At 45.2% G+C, this 14,208-nt stretch overlaps 1 protein-coding gene across 1 annotated transcript in view; it reads right to left on the reverse strand.

The window, feature by feature from the left end:
- Positions 1-14,208, reverse strand: part of SUCLG2 (succinate-CoA ligase GDP-forming subunit beta) — a 127,133-nt gene that overhangs the window by 5,659 nt on the left and 107,266 nt on the right. The window contains exon 10 of the mRNA XM_075287532.1: positions 5,171-5,291. Within this exon, the coding sequence (XP_075143633.1) occupies positions 5,171-5,291 (121 nt within the window). The remainder of the gene's footprint in view (positions 1-5,170; positions 5,292-14,208) is intronic.

Here is a 14,208-nt window from a genome sequence, read left to right on the forward strand (position 1 = left end):
GTCAATTGGTGAAAAGTAAAAAAAAACAAAACCAAAACGGTATGTTTTTAGGACATGTGGATATTAGGAATGATTTTGTACAGGGTAGCGCAGTCCAGAGAATTGGTGCAGCATTAATAAAGTATTGGAAACAGAAGGGGAGATTTGGATTATGGAGGACGATATAGTGAGTGTAGATCCCCGGCAGAAGATGCAGCAGGTTGGTAGAGATGAGGGGGATGTAGGGAGGTGCGGCGCTGCGGACTGCTCGATGGGCGAGTGATATCGTTACGTTGTTTTATATGGTGGATGGGTAACCAGAGCAGTGACTGGCACAGGGTGGAGGCAATGTAGTGTCTGGCTGCTGCATTTAGGATAGACTGTAGTCAGTCCTATGTATATGGACATGTCCCACCTATTTAAAGGAAAACACAGGCTTGCATTTTAGTATCCAGCATGGCTGACACTAAGTGATGAGAATAATGTTGTATATAGTCTGCCATAGCAGCAGTAGATATATTGTCTCCTGTGTAATCCTGTCCATTGGCTAGGAGACAAATGCTACATCGTAGAGGGTCTCATCACTGGGACCCCTATAATGATGTTCTCAGAGCTGTAATACTATGGCAGGGAGGGGTTCAACAAGTACCCAGCTGCCCCACTGAAAGTATATGGTGGAACTCTGCTCCAACCAAAGTCAATCCGTGCAGGTGCAGCTGTGCGTTATAACTGTGCTGCCCCCGATGGTGGCTTGGACACATTACCAGTGCTAACACAAGTAACAGAACACAGAGGTAGAAAGCAGGAATGCTATAAAAGAGATAAGTGTAACACCAGCTCTGGGCATCTCTATGGATCTGTCACCTGCTGCCTCTCCCAGATTACACCAGTATCGAGATACTACAGCGGGGCGATCTCTATTCTCATGTAGTATATAAACTCCTACTATGAAGCAGCAGATATAGACCCTGCACCGCTCGCCCCGGACACTTTCATCTGCCTGGATTAGGAGACTTTATGGCTCTGGTATCAGAGATTCCCTTTCCTCACACATCTGTATCTTATATCCCTGTCCCTATAAACCTGATCCTGACCCCTATATGCTTCTTATCAAGGAGAATATACCATGAATGTCTATTCCAGTGATACATCACGGTGCTAATGGTCACAGGTCCTTACTCGCTGTACGGTCACAGGCACTTCCTCACTACAAGGCCTGGAGCACTGAAACTAATACCAACTTTCCTCCATTTTTGCAAATTGGAAAAAAACCAAAAAACTCTGGCTGAACTAAGTTGAGAGATAATTCTGTGTACATGTCGGACCTAAAGACATCATAAGGATAGAAGGCAGAGGATAATAGGACGACAGGCGGCCATTCTGTGCACCTTATAACAAAACCGGTCTTATCGCTGGATTTGATTCCATGTGTCCCATAACAATACCCGATAATCCGCCGTCTCGGCAGGTGGGCAGCCTCTTCATTAGACAAGTAAATATATGCAATTAGGAAGTTGCCATGTTCAGAGGGGCGGCTAATCCCTTCCTCATCCCCTGATCAAACAGCCTGTAATTATTATACGGTCGCTAACAAAGATTTACTCCCGAAATCCTCCTAAATCGAGGCAGATCCGACTGATTAAAACTTTCCTCATCAAGACATTCTGTAATTCAGTGAACGGGGACAAAGATTATTCCGATGGCTGTAGAGCTGATGCCATGGGCGGGAAGACGTGACGTCTTAAAGGAGCACGCCCTGATCCAAGACTATAGGGCTACACTATAGAGTATATACACCCGTACTGATCCCCGGTTGTATCAGGTCTATTACTAGGGCCAACCTGAAAGTGCTTGCATCACCAAACATCAGATGTGCAATCTGGATATTTCTTACAAAAGGCGAGCCTTTTCTTCTTGTCAGCGCGGCGTCCCCTATACAGTGTGCGTGATATCAATGTTCTGCAGAGCTAACAGTCTATATAGGGAGACAAATGCAGGACGAAGAGAAGTTGAATACAGTGGTAAAGCAGGAAGACTTCAGCTTCCTGCTCCACCATTCAGGCTACATATAGGGATACTCTGGATACACCATCAGTCCAGAAGGGTCTCTGAGATTAACCCGCTAGCAGAGGTGTAGCAATAGGGGTGCAGAGACGGTGTGCATCAGGTTATGAGATTGTATGCCCCCCCCTAGAGGAGACATTCTGTGCCTCCCCCCTGTATAAACTGATAATACACATGCCATATGCCAGGCTGTAGGTTTCCGCAGACCCCTTCGGATCCCACCTACTGCAGATACCGCTCTGTATCACTGGGATGCCGCAAACATGTAGCAATAAATGGTAGAACTCTATTTCTTACATTCTAAAATACATCTGGATGCCTGAAGTCTCCGGAGGACGCCAAGCACAGTCTACATGAGCGCTGCACAGCCCAGATAACATAATAGTGAGGTTGCCAGCGCCTTCTTTGTTGTGTATGCCGGCTGTTTGAAGAAGGCCGCTCTGGGCTATGCAATAGAATTGTAAGAAGATGGGAAAAAGTCTCTCTGTAAAACGGTTTGTCTCAAACCCCCCCAAACCAGATACTGAACAGCTTGTGGTGTGGTGCGGATCCTGACCGGGATACTGATAACACAAGGCAATGCCGGGCATCATATGTGCAGGGTAAAGATGTCAGAATCTGACCATAGAGGCTAAAGATTGGCAACATCAGCAACGCTATGTCTACTATGTATACAAACACGAGTCCGCCGCCATTTAAAGGGCTCTGCCTATATCACTTGTGGATAGGTGATAAATGTATGATCATTGGAGGTCTGACTGCTGGTAACCCCACCGATTACAGGAACGGGGGTCCGTACGTGTCCTGTGCGAATGAAGCAGTAGTGCGCATGTGTGACCAATATACATGTACCATGTGTGTGGGCAGCATTGATTTCAATGGAAACTGTAATGCTTAGGTTTCAACTGCGGAGGCACTGCAGGCAAAATGAACATTTACCGCTGGGTGTATCACGGGTTACAGTTGACTGTCGAGGGTCCCAGCAGTGAAGCGCCGTGTCATAAGCTTATGGTCGGGTGCCCCTTTAAGAACAGGTGGAGAACTCCTTTAAGGATATATATAACACTTTGGTATTTATTTGCTTTATGCATCCAGCATCCTAATAACTGGAGCCGGTGAGGTCTGCAACAACATTTATAATATCAATACCTGTATTTACTGAATAAGTTCTGCATCGTCTGCAAAATCCAAGTTGTGCGAGTACTTTTTGGAATATTCGGCTCAACTTTTACCTGCCATCAGCATTGCTTACGCTGCACTTGTCATTGTGGATTAGCATTTCCTGATGCAGACAGTGTGCACATCAACAACTACCTCTATACTGTGGTCGCCACTCGTTTTACAGATAGATATAGATGTATACAGAAAATTGCAACATAGCAGGAGAAAAAAATGTAAAAAAAAATATTATTTTGAATAGAATGCAAGAACTACAGTACAGACTGGCACAAGTAGAAGGAGGGAAATTAATCTATATATGTCAAAGGAGATCTGTTTAGTGTAATGTTGCACATCCTATTGGTTGGCTTCGTTTGCGCCATGAAAAAATGTCAAAAATCTTGACGCACCTTATTGCAAGTTAGGCCAGTCTCTGCCTGTTCATAAAGGCAGGTGAAAAAGGGAGCAGCTGTCATTGCCAGCCTCTCCCTTTTCATAATGTCAGGTGGAAAAGAAACGTCGTCACTGACAGCCTCTCCCTTTTCATATGGCTAGGCGAAAAATTCATGGCCTACCGTTGACAGCCTCTTCCTTACCATAACGTCAGGCAAAAGGAAGCCGATGGTATAGAACGTACTGTGAAAGCTTGCGTGGCCACTGGCATGTACAGTCGGCTCTGCGTGAGGCCCTATGCACAGGCATCGAAGTGTGACCCCAGCCAGAAGAAGACGATTGAAGAGGCGGTAGCTGAAGAAGATGGTGGAGAGAGTTCTCTCGCAGCATTGGGACGCCCCCAGTGCTGCAAGAGAACTCATTTGCATACCGACAAAAACCGGGATTTTAACCGAATGGTGGGACGGAGACAAATTCTAAAGGTAGGAGAAAAATAGCCTCTCTTAAGGCTATTCCGACGTGTTAATGAGAAAAAAAAAGTGTTTTAATGGTAGAATCCCTTTAAGAAAGGCACCACCTATGGCTACATTTACATGACACAGGAAAAAAACGGCTGTGGATAACCGGCCAACGATCCGTTTTTTTTCCGCATCCATTTTCATGGATCCTCCATAGACTTGAGTCTCTTGAAGGATCTGTTTTTTGGATGGTCTGATAAAATGGATCATGGAAAAACCCATAGATGATCGTGACAAGTGTGGCCCTTCCATGTACTCAATGGGTGGTGAGAACCGGCATGGGGGATGTGATCTCCACGATGAGTCCATAAAAAGCAGAGGAGAATTTTGGATGGAGGCGCTAGGACCTTTAGTCACGGTGGTAGAGAGTCTAATGGTGTCAAGCAGCTCCTATAAGGGGCCTGGTTTTGATCTTTGCCAAGGGCCCTCCCGAGAACGTCTGGAAGAAGACTGTAATAATAGTATATTTACGAAGACACCGGTAGCGATTACTGGGAAGACGCACCAAGAATTCGCTTTGATCTCGCAGAAACGTACACTTACAGGATGTTACAAGAACGCTTTGAGGAATAATTTTGTGCTCTGTTTTCTGACATATTTCGATAGCTCGCTGACAGAAAATTAATGTTCCGGGATGATTACAGCGGGAAAACGACTAATGTTTAGAGAAGCCGAGGAAGGCGGAATGGTTCACGTCTTTATAAGTCTCGCTACAAAAAGAGAGAAACATCAAAATCGACAAAAACATTCGCCTTTGACATTCTAAAACGTAACGATTTTCTGCTGAGATGGGGGACAAAGTAGACTGACGTTAATGTAAGGACTAAACTTCGGAGTGCCGAATTGTGAGAGGAAAATGACAGGTGGCAAAAAACCCCAAAAACTTTTACCAAAGTAAAAAACAAAAATCACAATCGTATCATGGAAAAACTCATCTGAAGCCATCACGGTCCAATGACCAATGTCAATCCAAGCACCATCTTAGTCTTAAAAAAAATTTCAATTTCAAAATAGAAAGGTCTTAAGAACAAGGTTGGTGAGAACAAATCCCAAATTACCTTCAAGTCGGACCACCAGAGGCACTTTGAGTTCCAGCTCTCGGCAGGCCTTGGTTATCCCATTGGCGATGATGGCACAGTTGACTATTCCTCCGAAAATGTTTATGAGAATGGCTTCCACCTAGAAGAGAAGACGGAGTTATTAGTTTACCAGTCCAACTATAACTCTAGTAATGGTATCAGGACCTCTGTGCTTGGCGTAAATGGGGGTCCGTAGAGTTACCAATGTCACCAATTTTTGGATTTTTTTCTGAGAATATTCATTAGTAGTGTAGACAATGCAGAAGAAGAGGGCCAAGGCCGTAGACAGGGGAGTACAGGTCTACCGGTTACCCACCAATTTTGTAACATCTACAAGACATCATTGAGGCTTTGCCTAGTATGGATCAAGGAGTGATGGACCTAGGAAGCAATACCGTACAATGGAGAAGACCAAAGGACAGAATTGGGGAAAAGAAGCCTCCATATGAAATTGGATGCATATGGAGATCCAGTAGAGGCTTCGCCACCACATTGGCAACCCCGTTACGGTGTGTACAAATGGCCGTGTATAGTAGAGGTGTCCTCTAGGTAGATTCATAAAGACAGAGTACACACAGCAAAAATCTGATGTGTAATTTTGGCATGGTTCTCAACTGGAACGTGTCTACATATTGATGGGTCTCATTCAATGGAGTCAAGGAGGAAACAATGGTCTCCAATGGACTTCAAGTCCATGTTGTCTGTAGAATGGACAAAAATAATGGATGCTGGGGGAAACACAGTGGCTCAGTGGTTAGCACTGTAGCCTTGCAGTGCTGCAGTCTTGGGTTCGAATCCTGCCAAGGACAAAACATCTGCAAGGAGTTTGTATGTTCTCCCCGTGTTTGCATGGATTTCCTCCCATACTACAAAGACATACTGATAGGAAAAAATGCCTACATGGGGGTCACAATCAACAGATAAAAAAAATAAATAGTGGATGCTACAATTTTTTCATGGCACTACTGTAGGTCCCACGTGCCAAAATATGACTTTTGGTAGGTGAGTTTGTGGCCATTGCAGACAGCAGGGTGCAAATCCTATCTGCTAAGTCAGATTAACAAATTTTTGCAGCAGCAAAAAAAAAAAAAAAATCACAAAAAAATAAATAAAAATTAATAAAACTGGGGAAAAAAAAACAGTCACAAAAAAACAACAAAGCATTTGCTACCTGTGCATGAAGACGCCTGAGATCTGGGGATGATCAAACAGCGATTAATACGTTTCTTTGTGTTTAGGTGTGATGCGAGGAAAACATCATCGGGGCAAAAGCACATTTAATCAACATCTGAGACGGGACGTGTTTTGTCTTCGCGAACATGAAAGTCGTCACCTCCTCCCTTATCTGTTCTGCGTGTTCATCAAGGGATTTCAGGAAGCCATGCTTTTTTTTTTTTTTTAGTCGATGAACGTGTCTGACTCGTGAAATTGAAATTTACAGAAACTAAAACCTAATTGTAACTCATTGTCATGGGCACGAACAATGTTTTGGGGTCAGAATATCTGACTTTCCTTGGATGAATAAAGGAGACCTCCAGTGATAGGGTCCCCCGACTGAAATTACTTGGAAGACACCAATAGTCTCTTCTGCAAAGCCAAACCATACTCAGATCTCAATACCAGTCCTTTGCCCAGTTGAACCAAAAACAAGCATGTGTAGATAAGCCCATGGAGGTCTCATGGTGCCCACCATCAAAGATCTTGGCACACCAGGGCTCAATGGACCAGCACAAAGCTCTCTCTTAAAACCAATAACCCCATTGACCTTCTCCATCAGTTGGGGAGCGTGGTATATGGTGAATTGGTGCCGTATGTCGGAAGGTGGTGCAGAACAGACTAGCACCGGGAAGGAGCACCCACTTTGATTTTGGCTATGGAATACCATCTCTTCTACCCATCAATACCCAAAAAACTAAACACAAATTCCATCCTCTACCTTACCACCAGTTAACGTCATTGAGATGCCACCTGAAAACCGAATTAGGAACATGAAGCAAGAAGAGGTCAAAAATAGGGTTGAGCGATCGTGTTCGGAAAAGATCGGATTCCAATTGGCGATTGAGAAAATTTCACGATCGGAATTCCGAACACGATCTTTTTAGGTGGGATCGAGATCGGTGATTATTTCCCACAATGCTTTGCTACTGGCCAAGCATTGTGGGAAAAGCTAACAATGTTAGCCTTCATTAGACTCATTCTGAGCGGAGTGTATACTCCGTGTGAAGGCTCCGCTGCATCTCCATAGGAATGAATGGAAGCAGCCGGCACACAGCCTTAACCCCCTGCGCGCCGGCTGCGTCCATTCATTCTAATGGGAGACTAGTTAACGTCTCTAGTAGCTACTTACCTGCAGAGATGGCTGGTCCGGTGCCCGGTGTTCTCTTTCTTCTTCACCTCGCTGCCCCCGCCTCCCAGGTTAGTGTTTAAAGAGCTAGGAAGAAGGCGGGGCTTGTGGCTTAGGAGAGTGTGGACGGGTACAGGGCGGGGAGACGTGATTTCTCCCCTCCCAGTACCCGCCCACACTCTCCTAACCCGACAGCGGATATAAGGGGTGGATCGGAGGACCCCTATTCTAGAGGTCAATGTAACAGAGGAAGAACGAGTAAATGTTGAACCCTTATGGAACATCTAAGATCCCAGTTTGCTCCGATCTCCGTAGTAGTAGGTTTCAATGATTGCCAGAATACGGGGAGGATATCCCTCACCCAGTAACAATTGGCCCAGCGCCCAATGAAACCGATACCCGACTCGTCTAGAATTCAATGCCAGGTTTTACCGACCCATGTCGCCCAGCCACTTAACCCCCAGTCTGCCACTGTACTGTATACACGCGGTAACATTTCTGGTAACATTCGGATGGGTCTATTCTTTAGCTCCTCGTTTCGGTCAATCCTCATAAATCACCCACCAGTGACACAATCATCTGACAGTCAGAAAAAAAACAACAACTTTGATTCCTTCATTTTTTGGCAGAAACAAATTTGTGGCTGGGAAAACTACAAAAAAATAAAAAAAATAAATAAAAATCAGAAAATAAGCGCACACAGCATTTCACAGACGGTAAGATTTTGGAGAGCGCAGCATAAAAGCTGATTTTATTAAAAGTTCATTCCAAAATACTAAAAACTCCCAAGCTCTGAACGTAACCTTGTGTAATAGACACATAAAACACGCCATCTTTATGTAAACTACGGGCTGTTTGCATTTACGGCCCCGCATCGCTCTGAACGCTGTTAGTCAGGGTCAATTGGAGAGGCAGACATTTTATCTGTGTTGTAAATAAGCCGGGGGAATGGAGTTCTTTAAGCTAATTAACTACAGAACGTTTACAGTGGGAGCAATATGGCGCCAACCGAGCACACGCATACAGGGACGTAACCCAGGGGTGGCCACCGGCCCGGAGACTCTTGGATGAGCGGGCTACTCCCTTGCATCGGGGACTCCCCTATATACATTATAGACTGGGCAGGCAGGAAGGTGTATGGCAAGCACCAGGGACGCCATCTTGCATCTTAGGCTTGGTGTATACTTATTTGAGCATGGTCATGTCTTGGTAGACAAATCTAGTGTGTTTAGCCATATTCTTAACCTTACAACATTTCTTTGACCCATCTAGTCCCTTTCTATCCCCAAAGTATAATGCCCCATTAGTGGCCTCCAACCAGAAGTCTTGCCCCCCAAAAAAATATATATATAAATAATACCTAGCTCAGTTCTCACAGACTATCTGCACGTCTCCTCCAGCTTGCCCGTTCTGCGGTTTGGCGTAGTAGTGTCCCTGTCAATGCCAAGCCATAGAAAGCAGGGTGAATGGTGGAGTGATAGTGCTCGGCCCGTGCAAAGACCACTGCAAACAACTGATGCGTTATATAGTCCATTGGTGCTTGTCCCACCAAGACTGGTCCATGTAAAGGAGCCCAGAGGGTTCAAAACATGGGCCCTCACCATACCATGAGTGAATAGGCTCAGCCTTAGGGTGGTTTTTCAGTAGCAGTGTGATACTCATCTACCCGCAGTGGTACGTTACCCGTTCCTTTTGGGGTGTGTAGGAAGTACAGAGGCCCAGGTAACAATCGTAGCCGATTACTGGCCTGAGCGGCCACGTTGGGTACTGGGGACATCACTGGTACCCAACATGTAGCCATAGACTAGTGACTGTTCTCACGTAGTAGGGTACTTGTATACTCTTATGACTGTATATGGGGGTAACAGAATGTATCACAAAGGATACTATTCAATATGTAGGTGTAGAGGGAAGTCACAAACATTGGGGACCAAGAACCCTCCTAGACCAAGCTTTGCCAATACGGTCTTGAAGGTTTTCGTTGCGCTACAGTATATATTTACACACAACTTCGGTCTATGCGTTTCCTCATCAGTCTGACTCTCACTATTATAATTTCTGTCCCGCCTTCGCCAGATTCACGACCGGCGCGTTCTGCGGACAGACGTACGTATTGTGCACTCGAGGATATTGATGAATGACATGGCATCCAGGCAGTCCATCTCGATAGCTCCACTACTCCATCACAGCTTGCAGCGTAAGGGGTTTCTCGATTTTTTTTCGCTAGAATATCACATGCCATTAAAATGCGGCCATATTCATTATTTAAGAGAGTCCCATTAATTTCACCAGTAAAGAACTGCGGGGCGAGCCGGTAATAATTGCTGGTGTAATGAAGATTCCTCCAAATCTGTATTATTGCAAATGTAATGAAGAATCGGAGAGGGGAAAAAGGAAAGAAAGAAACTGGCGCAGAGGTCACACATTGTAGGATATTTAGAAACATAGGTAAGGGGTACGCGTGGGCGCCAAGTGTTAGCGTCAAGTTGACATCAACCTGTTTGTGCACACTCTTAAGGCGCGAGACCCTTGGGAACATTTATCACTAGTTTGCAACTAGTTTTATACAATGCATCTGTCACAAGATATCCTCTGCCCTCTCCCATTTTGGGCTGGGTGGGTTCTAAAGTTTCGGCCACTAACTAAGAAGACGACGAGTTCCTTAATGGCCACTTACAACCAGTCTCGGGTCAAGTCGTCTTCCCGATTATTTCTAAGGTGCCAATTTCCTCTTCCTCCAGACTAATCTGCACATTAAGTTTAGTGTCGCTCTAAAGATTATTTTCTTCTCCATAACGTTCACATTACGTATCGCGCCATCCAAAGCAGCGGCTCCATTCCCCATAAAAGTAACATTAGCCGCGGTTTCCTCCTTAACATGTATACTGCGGATTCGGAATCCACTAAAAAAAAGGTCATGAAACGTAACGCCAGGGGAGAGGGCGCTGGCAGACCTCCAGCACTCAGAAGGCCGAGGTGAGAAAGATCCGATGATACGACTGCAGGACACGGTGAATCTATGTTCTTCCTTCGCTTTTCTCCTCGTGCGGGGCCAACAATGGCTGCCAGCTTCAGAGTGAGGATGTGTGTAATAAAAGCGTATCCGCAGCAGCGATCTTTCAGCCCGGTAATAAGTGGTAACGCATGGCCGCTCCATCTGAAGCCTTGTCTCTGCAGCCCTGGATGTGGAGATGGATTGCAACGTTCTATCATCATTAGCTGGAGAATTAAAACCGAGGAACCGTCAATGTCTTCTTCCCTTGCAGCGCATTTATAAATCTATAAAGCGGACGTCTAACTGTCTGCGCCTCCGATGTGCGAGTCTACTGGGTATCCGCCACATCCTGACCATCCACACAAAGGTTAAACAGAACGGCTGGGACCTTTCTCTTATACTGAAGCAGATGAATCCATAAAACTTTACGGTGTCAAGCGCTGTATAGCAGAATAAACTCGGCTCCGCCGGCCAAACAAGCCAGCGCCATTGTTGTGCAGGACAACCTGGAGATCAGCTGGAAAAGCAAACGGTCTGCAGCAAGATTTTCCAGGAATCTGGCACCGTACACGCCGGACTCCAGATAATCCAGAGTGTTCTAACAATTCTACATTATTGGAATTGACTATATACAAAAAATACACATTCCAAGAAGGGTTTTTTTTTTTGGCCTCGAAGACATTTTTGATATTGTTGACCTTATCTACAGGATATCTGATCCGTGCAGGTCCGACGCAGATCTGCTGCTGTCTCTGCAGTGGTGGATGGGGAGTAGAAGCAGTAATTCAGAGATGTAATTCCTCGATGCCACCACTATGTGGTGAGCGGTGCTGCAGCTTCATTGCTATCATCTATATATGAGCTCCCACGCTACATCCACAGCAGCATCTAGAGCAGATCTGTGCAGGGTTCGGGTGTTGGACCCCCACAGATCAGATATAGATGACCTATGCTGTCAAAAGTTCAACAGTAACAAAAATGAATTTGGGTTCAGAAAGCCCCTTTAAGTGAATGGCAATGACAATCGGCAGACAGGTATGGCACTGATTTTGGAAACTGCCATGTACAGCTATTGGTTATTTATAGAAAACCCATACTGTAATGACAATGGGGGGGTCTGTAAGTGTGCTTGATCTGCCAATCCATTCAAAAGGATACAGACCCCATACTCATGACTGGCGGGGGTCCCAGCGCATGGAACCCATCTATCAGCACCCATACTATGGCTAGGTGAGAAGTCGAACCCCTTTAAATCTTCGTTTTATCCCCCCACAGCATGTTCTATATAAAAACTGCAACACTTGTGACCTGACCCCTGCACACGGACCCCCACCTCACTTAAATTCAACCTAGGCACAAGCATTAAGTCATGGGCGTCTAAGCCCCACTCCCCTTTCTCCATCCCACCATCCAACTGCATTGATAACTAGAAGCAATCTAATGGTCTAGTGGAGTTACCCCATGGTTGAGGCGTTTGTAGGCCAAACTACGGACCCGATTCCCACCAGGGAAACAAAGGATCAGAGATGTTACAATACAACATGGCCGCTCTTTTTCCAAAAGCAAGGATCAGGATACAGAGGTCGATGACATCGGTACTGGGGAGGGGGCTGTCCACCTTGCTTGTTCCCGCCATTGTAACACGTATGTAGTAATGACATCACCATGGAACAATACCCCATTGCCAAGACACAAGACCGTAAACAGTTAAATAATTACAACCAGACCGAGGTCTGAAATAGAATAATCCGTGGAGAAGTCAGAGTCTGAATCTATAAGTTTTACATCTCACTGCCCAATTCCGCACACTCCGCCTGCGCTGCATAAAATCAATGTATCATTATTAGGTTTTTTGGAGAAAGAATTGCATAGAGAATAAATAAGTAAATACATGTGATGAGGGGCGAGCGGCCGCCGGGTTCTCGCTCCTTATCTAGAGATGATTTTCATTACTTGTCTGGTTTTCTTTCCAAAGAACAGAACTCACTGGCTTTCAAGTAGAAGAAGTAAAAGTCTTAGGAATCCTTAAAGGTGTCCATACACCTTAGGCCGGGTTCACACGATGTCTTTTGGCACATAATGTGGCCCGAAGCCGCTGCGGGAGCTTTTGCGGGCCGTATACGCTCCCATTGATTTCAATGGGAGCCGGGATCGTATACGCGGCGCTATTCCCAGCTATGGACAGCGCTGTTTCGGTCTTTTGGACCTCATCAGCATAGCGCAGGGATACTGATTTTGGTAGAGTGAGAGACTGTAGACCAGGGTCAGGGGATAATCATACACATTAGGGAGAGTGTGCACCAAATCAGTATCCCTGCGCTATACTGAGGAGGTCCAAAAGACCAAAACAGCGCTGTCCATAGCTGGGAATCTGTTCTTTTTGGTATAGAAATACTAATTTGGCAATAAACTCCGCATCATGTTAGTAGGCTTATTAACTGAGTCATGCATGATGTTAAGGGGGCTGCCAGCATACAGAGGCACTGTTTTCCTAATTACATCCTGGAGAATAGATTTGCATATTTTTTACCTAGTCTCACTATAGACAGCAATGCAAGTTGTATGTGACTTGCCGGCAATCGGTTTTGCATTTTGGTTGCTTTTGGGCATACAATCTGCCTGAGACTAGTTTTAACTATTCCAATACATCTTGTGTACCTCCAACTTACCATAAGTGGATAGTACAGGTGAATATAAGAAACTTTGTAATATATCTTAGTAAAGAAATCTGTTTCCTTCTCCACTTATCAGGCAGTTCCTTTCTACATGTTAGTCTATGAAGAGGGGGTTGAAAAGACAGTCAGATAATTGCTGCTTTTATACTCTGCAGTTCTTTGCTTTTTTTAACACCGCTAAGATGTAGATAAGAAGCTGAAAATGCACAGAATGAGGCAGTGAATCAATTAACCAGCGAGCAGGAGAATCTTATCCCCTTCCCTGCTCCATAGAGCTCTATGTGTGAGACTGAAGAAGGAATATAATGTAATGTAACAGGAGGTAGACTTAATAGTCTTAGTCCATGCTAACAGACTACAAACTGTTTGTTGTCAAGCCCTGGGGACCGTTAAAAATCCCCCGAATCTGGCCAAGGTTACCAGCGTGGTAACTGACCTCTGCAAGTACGCCTGCTGCAGGAGAGATGTAGCATTACACTGTGGCCAAACAAACGCATGGAGGAGCCAGGTTTCATAAAGGAGGGTCCCACCGTCTATATACCCTAAGACGTGATACCGATTGGGTTGCCTTCAAGATACAAACCCTTTATCAATCAACTTTGCGTCTTCCAAACAGGTAACTGCTACACTAAAGGCCGCTCTTTGCACATATGGAGATCCTGAATCGCAAACGAATATGCAACAGGCAGCTCTTTTCTATTGCCATTACCCTTATGAACCAGGTGGCTCAGGATGAACACCGCTCCAAGGGATTTCTGTAGGTGGATATAGAGAAATAAAATCTCATGGAGAGCGTAGACTCGCTGCATGGTATAATGCCTTACAATGTAAAACAATCCCGACCCCAGGCCGATAGCTTTGGTAAGATCGAGCCCTATACACACCATGAATAAAATCCTCATCCGCTGGGATAGGTGTCGCTCTCTGCGCTCCGCCAAATCTCATAGCCACCGCAATACATTACCCTAATCCTATTCATTAAAGGAGTGCTTACGCCTACATC

This window comes from Leptodactylus fuscus, chromosome 9 (genome assembly GCF_031893055.1).
Source record: "Leptodactylus fuscus isolate aLepFus1 chromosome 9, aLepFus1.hap2, whole genome shotgun sequence".
NCBI classification, from domain to species: domain Eukaryota; kingdom Metazoa; phylum Chordata; class Amphibia; order Anura; family Leptodactylidae; genus Leptodactylus; species Leptodactylus fuscus.